The 5,926-nt window shown below is 48.0% G+C and overlaps 1 protein-coding gene across 1 annotated transcript in view; it reads left to right on the top strand.

Annotated features, from left to right (window-relative positions):
• Nucleotides 1-4,000: 4,000 nt before the first annotated feature.
• Nucleotides 4,001-5,926, top strand: part of LMLN (leishmanolysin like peptidase) — a 43,629-nt gene continuing 41,703 nt past the window's right edge. Inside the window, exon 1 of the mRNA XM_017541025.2 lies at nucleotides 4,001-4,236. Coding sequence (XP_017396514.1) covers nucleotides 4,018-4,236 — 219 coding nt within the window. The 5' untranslated portion in view covers nucleotides 4,001-4,017. The remainder of the gene's footprint in view (nucleotides 4,237-5,926) is intronic.

A 5,926-nucleotide genomic window follows, 5' to 3' on the forward strand; every position in this document is an offset into this window, starting at 1 on the left:
TTCACCATGTTGACCAGGATGGTCTCGATCTCTTGACCTCGTGATCCACCCGCCTTGGCCTCCCACAGTGCTGGGATTACAGGCTTGAGCCACCGCGCCCGGCCCAGATTGCACTTTAAAGAAGTAAGCAGACCTCCCGAATATTTTAGATTTCTTGAGAATGTGCTAAAATAAAACAACTGAGGCATCAGCTTTGCAATGTGGTTGTAGATTTATTTTTTTTTGAGACAAGGTCTTGTTTTGTTTCACAGGTTGCAGTGCAGTGGCATGATTACAAGCTTATTGCAATCTCAACCTGGGCTCAGGCAGTCCTGCCTCAGCTTCCTGAATAGCTGGGACCACAGGCATGTGTGCTGCCACACCCAATTAACTTTTTAGTTATTTGTAGGGCTGGGCCTCACTATGTTTCCCAGGTTGTAGATTTCTAATTGATGGAGTAACAGTCTTTTTTTTTTTCCCCCCTCCTGAAAGTTAGTGTTGTCTCTAGCATGGATAGTTTTTTAAATTAATAGATCTTTAAATTGCACTGAAAATGTCAACAAGAAACTGAGAGTTTGCCATTCTAAGCCCTTTTGCAGTTTTGAAATGTGTATGGGTTCTCTTGTCTATGCTAAAAAATGATTAACATGCTGGAAATGTATTGGGGGAAAGAGGTAAAAGAAAGGATTAGATACGAAGAGCACACTGGCTATGTTATTTGCTCCTCCATCTCCTGGAGGCAGGACTGAGGGAAAATTTTTGTAGAAAGGGAAAGTGCAAATACTGTCCCAGCTTTCCCACTTCCCCTTCCTCCAGTAGCCACCCTGTTAAAATCTGCTAACCTACAAAGAGGGTAGTGAGATACACTGACCCAAGAGAAAGCAAGAAGCCCACCTCCCCCAAAGGTCCCCCTGTCACATTGACAGTTCTAAGAAAGGTTTGGTCAGTCCAATGATTGTATGCAGGCCAAAGTTGCCATCTTGTGCTTCATGGACATGGGCTTGTATTTGCACTCCTGCTAGGCTCATTTATTGAGATTGTGGTTTTAAGGCAAACGGTGCATTTATGCTGTTATTCACCAGATGTGAGCAGTGCCTTTCATGGCCAGAGTTGGAAGTGGGTTATTAAAATGCTAATGAATTGAACTTGGGAATTATGAGGTCGGGGAAGGAAGTGGTGATCTTGGACACCCAGTCTGAAAGGCCAACATAAGCTAAAAGTACCTATTGTGTTCATTGTGCCAGTTAAGTAGATATGATCAGTACTCGGTATTCAGGGATAGAGGCATGTAGGTATACTGGCTGTGTAATGAAACTTTAGAGAAACACCTCAAAGAGGAAATGGCAAGAAGATCTTAGGAACACAGAAGGCAGTTGAACCCACCTAACTGATTGGCTGGCTGAAAAGTCCAGAAAACAAAGAAATGCCACTTAAGAGGTCTTTTATACTGTACTGAGGATCTTAGGCTCAAGACTGTTCTTGTGTGTAATACAGTGTCACTGAAGAACCTGATTTGCAGGAGAGAAACCAGTTTTGTAATTTAAAAATTCATTTCAGACAGGGTTTCTGTTGCCCAGCCTGCAGTGCAGTGGTGTGATCGAAGTTCACTGCAACCTTGAACTCCTGGATTCAGGCAATCCTGTGCCCAAAGTCTCCAGACAATCTGGGACTACATGTGCATGCCACCCACGTCCAGCTAATTAAAACATTTTTTGGAGGGGCCCAGGCTGGTATCTAATTTGGCCTCAAGTGATCCCCGTGCCTTGTTCTAAAGTGCTGGGATTACAGATGTGAGCCACCATGTCCAGCTCAGATTAACATTTTATCTTTCTGCTTTTTTTCCCCCCTTGGGAAACACCTGTGTTACAGATTGACATTTTAAATCCTAATGGCAGCCCAGCATAAACAAGGGAAAATCAGGTGGGGCTTTTCAGTCTGAGAATTATAACATGTTTCTGGCTATGGGAGCTGGCTGGGTAGTGGTGCACTTACAAAGCTGGGGAACCAGGAGATGGTTTTGTGAGAGGAGCACAGTTGAATTTGAAGAAGCTATAAGATGTTTACCTGTGGACATGTCCATGAAGACAGATGGGTATTTCAGTTCTGGGTTAGACATGGAGAAGTGAATGGCATTCTGAGTGGACTAGACGAGAGCAATGGAGGTGCTTACACAGTAAGTGGTAGGCACTTGAGCAAAGCAGGGAAAACAAACGGTTGAGACTGGGGTAACTCCAGTAACTCACATGTGCAATGGTAAATGAGCTTCAAAAATAAATACATGCTATTTGTTACTGGGATGGTGCAGCATTTGTAAATGTGTTTTTCTGCTCCCATACGGAAATTAAGTCAAAGGTACTCAAGTCAGTGTTGCCACAGTAAGAGTCCCGTGGTTTACAAGAAAGGACTTGCCTGGCTGGCAGCTTGTCCACTATGACATTGAAATAGCCATTCCTCCTGGCAGGGCGCGGTGGCTCACGCCTGTAGTCCCAACACTTTGGGAGGTCAAGGTGGGCAGATCACTTGAGGTCAGGGGAGACTAGCCTGAGCAATGTGGTGAAACCACATCTCTACCAAAAGTACAAAAATTGGCGGGCGAGGTGGTGGGCGCCTGTAATCCCGGCTACTTGGGAGGCTGGGGCAGGAGAATGTCGCTTGAACCTGTGAGGCAGAGGTTGCAGTGAGCCAAGATAGCGTCATTGCACTCCAGCCTGGGTAACGAGTGAAACTCCGTCTCAAAAAGCCTTTCTTTAGCAATACTGTTGTTACAGGTAGGAGCTCACGATGACCGGTTCCATTCTTCATTCACAAGAGCAATTCGTTTGTAGTACTGTGGTGGAAAGAGCACGTTTCCTAAGTCAGAAATGTGGTTTGGAATCCCAGCTTCCACCAGTTGTGGGATGGTAGACACATAAGTGAGTCTTTGCTTGTAAAACGGTAATACTTAAAAACAGCACCCTATCCTCGAATCTGAGTCTATAACCTCCATCCACAGTTTGTAACTCTTGAGATTTTCTTTCTTTCTTTTTTTTTTTTTTTGAGACGGAGTTTCGCTTTTGTTACCCAGGCTGGAGTGCAATGGCACGATCTCGGCTCACCGCAACCTCTGCCTCCCGGGTTCAGGCAATTCTCCTGCCTCAGCCTCCTGAGTAGCTGGGATTACAGGCACGCGCCACCATGCCCAGCTAATTTTTTGTATTTTTGGTAGAGACGGGGTTTCACCATGTTGACCAGGATGGTCTCGATCTCTTGACCTCGTGATCCACCCGCCTCAGCCTCCCAAAGTGCTGGGATTATAGGCGTGAGCCACCGCGCCTGGCGAGATTTTCTTTCTTTTCCACCCCTTCGTTTCCCAGTACAGTAGTTTACCTATTCAGTTCCCACAGGATGACTTACAGCTCAAGTGTTTGACTGTAGTTTCACTTCAGTGTCATGAGCCACGGGGATCTCTCCCTATTTCCCATTTAATGTAGTTCCTTACGGCCCGGTTTTGAAGGCGTTTCCTTAATGGCCAGGATGCCCCGTATCTCAGGTGCAGGGGCAAGTCTTGGTTGGAAATTAAAAGATGGAGTTGAGCAAAACAGTAAAGGGTGTATCATTGATTTTGTAGGAAATGGCCTTATTTAACTAACGGGCTGACTCAGAATAAGTAAATGAAAGTATTCCACTCACCTTTTCGAACAAAGGACTACACTGAGAGATTCTGCGGAGGGTTAGATGTCCGTCTAAACGCCTGGCACCCAGTAGGTGCATGTCGCTTCGGTAAACGAAGGACCTGAAAGACTCCCTCAGACACCCACTAGCCGCCAACGCCCATCAGCCTGCCTTCCCCCACAGCCCAACTCACGTGGGCCGCCGAACAGCATTTATTGGCCGCTTCGCGCAACGCGACGCGATGAAGCGATCGCGCCCTCGTCTTGCGCGGGAACTTCCGGTGGGTGACGCTGTCCAATCGGAAAGCAGCTTCCCGCCCGACCGGGCCTCCGTCGGCCCGAGCGGCGAGGGGCGGGGCCGGCGCGGCGCAGAGGCGTCACGCACTCCATGGTAACGACGCTCGGCCGGAAGATGGCGGCCGAGTGGGGCGGAGGAGCCGGTTACTCGGGTTCAGGCCCCGGCCGGAGCCGGTGGCGCTGGAGCGGTTCTTTGTGGGTCCGAAGCGTTTTCCTCCTGTTGGGCGGGCTGCGGGCAAGCGCCACATCTACTCCCGTCTCCTTGGGCAGTTCCCCTCCCTGCCGGCACCACGTCCCCTCTGACACTGAGGTAGGGCGACAGAGGGGCGGGAGCGGGCCCTCTCGGGTCAGAGTCCTACGGAAGGAGCAGGCAGAGGAGACAGTGGCTGGGAGAAGGTGTCCTGGATGAGAAAGCGAAACTGGGGCAGAGTCTGAACTCTTCCAGGCCTGGGACCCGCGCTCAGCTCGCTGCAAGTTGGCTCTTGGGCACACAACATCATCACTTTTGTGCGGAGGGTATGCTTAGCAGGTAGCGCTGGATGAGTGTTTTCCAAACTTGAGCGTGCGCGGTAAGCTGACGCACACGTTAAAAGGCAGATTGCTGCCCTCCGCCCCGCACGGAATGACTCAGTAGGTCTGCGCTGAGTCCCGAGAATTGACAAATTACGTTCCCAGCTGGTTAGTGATGTATGCTTGTGCGGGGACCGCTTTAGTAACCGCTGACCTGAAGTTTTGGGGAGACCTTGAGCCGGGAGCCAGAGGCGTTAGGGGACGTTGGGGGTTCACTGGAGACAAAATTCAGGCTTCTTTTCATGTTATGTCATCATTTTGTTTGCTTTACCCGGTTCCTCTGTTCTGGAAGTGTCTGCCCGCCTCCCATCCCATGTTTCTCCCTGCCTAAATTCTTTGTCTCAATTCAAGTTCCCAAACTTCAAGGCAGCCTGCCGAAACCACCGAAGCAGAATGTTCTTTTCATTAAAAAGTACGTCGTATCTGTACTCTCTCCGGGCACTTACCCAAGTACTGCTGTGTGGTAATGGCTTCCTTTCTAGGCATATCTTGCCTTTGCAGCAAAATTTTAAGTGTCCGGGGGATAAGGTTTGTGTTTCATACTTTGATTCCTTCACAGTATTTAGGTCAGTATTCTTTGAGACGAGGAGGGAGAGTACCTGGGGCAGGGCAGCATGCTGTGATTAATTTTATAATTTGTATTACTACTTTGTTAAGAAAGGTTCACCTACACATGTTCAGTTCAGCCCAGAAATCCAAAGACACTCATTTTTATGGTAACTTCCAAAAATATTACATGCATACTCTTCATAACCAAGTGAGCCAAAATATTTACTTCGGGGTGTGTAGCTTTTTTTTTTTTTTCTTTTTTCTTTTTGAGACGGAGTCTCGCTTTGTCGCCAGGCTGGAGTGCAGTGGTGTGATCTCGGCTCACTGCAACCTCTGCCTCCCGGGTTCAAGCGATTTTTCTGCCTCAGCCTCCCTAGTAGCTGGGACCACAGGCACGTGCCACCATGCCCGGTAATTTTTGTATTTTTAGTAGAGATGGGGTTTCACCATGTTGGCCGGGATGGTCTCGATCTCTTGACCTCGTGGTCCACCCGCCTCGGCCTCCCAAAGTGCTGGGATTACAGTTGCGAGCCACCTCGCCCGGCTGACTTTATAGCTTTTTTACAGCTTTTATCGTGACTCTGCATTTTGGTTGAATTCTTTTTAAAAAATTTCCCACAAAACCCTCCACTTCTCTCTTTTAATTTGTATTAAAATAAGAGAAAAAGGCCTCATCCCTAATACATTTCCCTAGTTCCTCATGGAGTATGTAAATACCCTGTCGTCCTCACCATTCTCCTTGCTTTAACGTGGACGGAGTACAGGCACGAACTACAGTGCTCACTGTGGCCGTGCTAATTACTATATCTCTGTAAAATGCTACAGGAAGTTATAGTAAATTTTTTGTTTTTGGTGGTGGTTGGAAGCTACAAAACAGTTTT

This window comes from Cebus imitator, unplaced genomic scaffold, assembly GCF_001604975.1.
Source record: "Cebus imitator isolate Cc_AM_T3 unplaced genomic scaffold, Cebus_imitator-1.0 Scaffold129, whole genome shotgun sequence".
Classification (NCBI taxonomy): Eukaryota; Metazoa; Chordata; class Mammalia; order Primates; family Cebidae; genus Cebus; species Cebus imitator.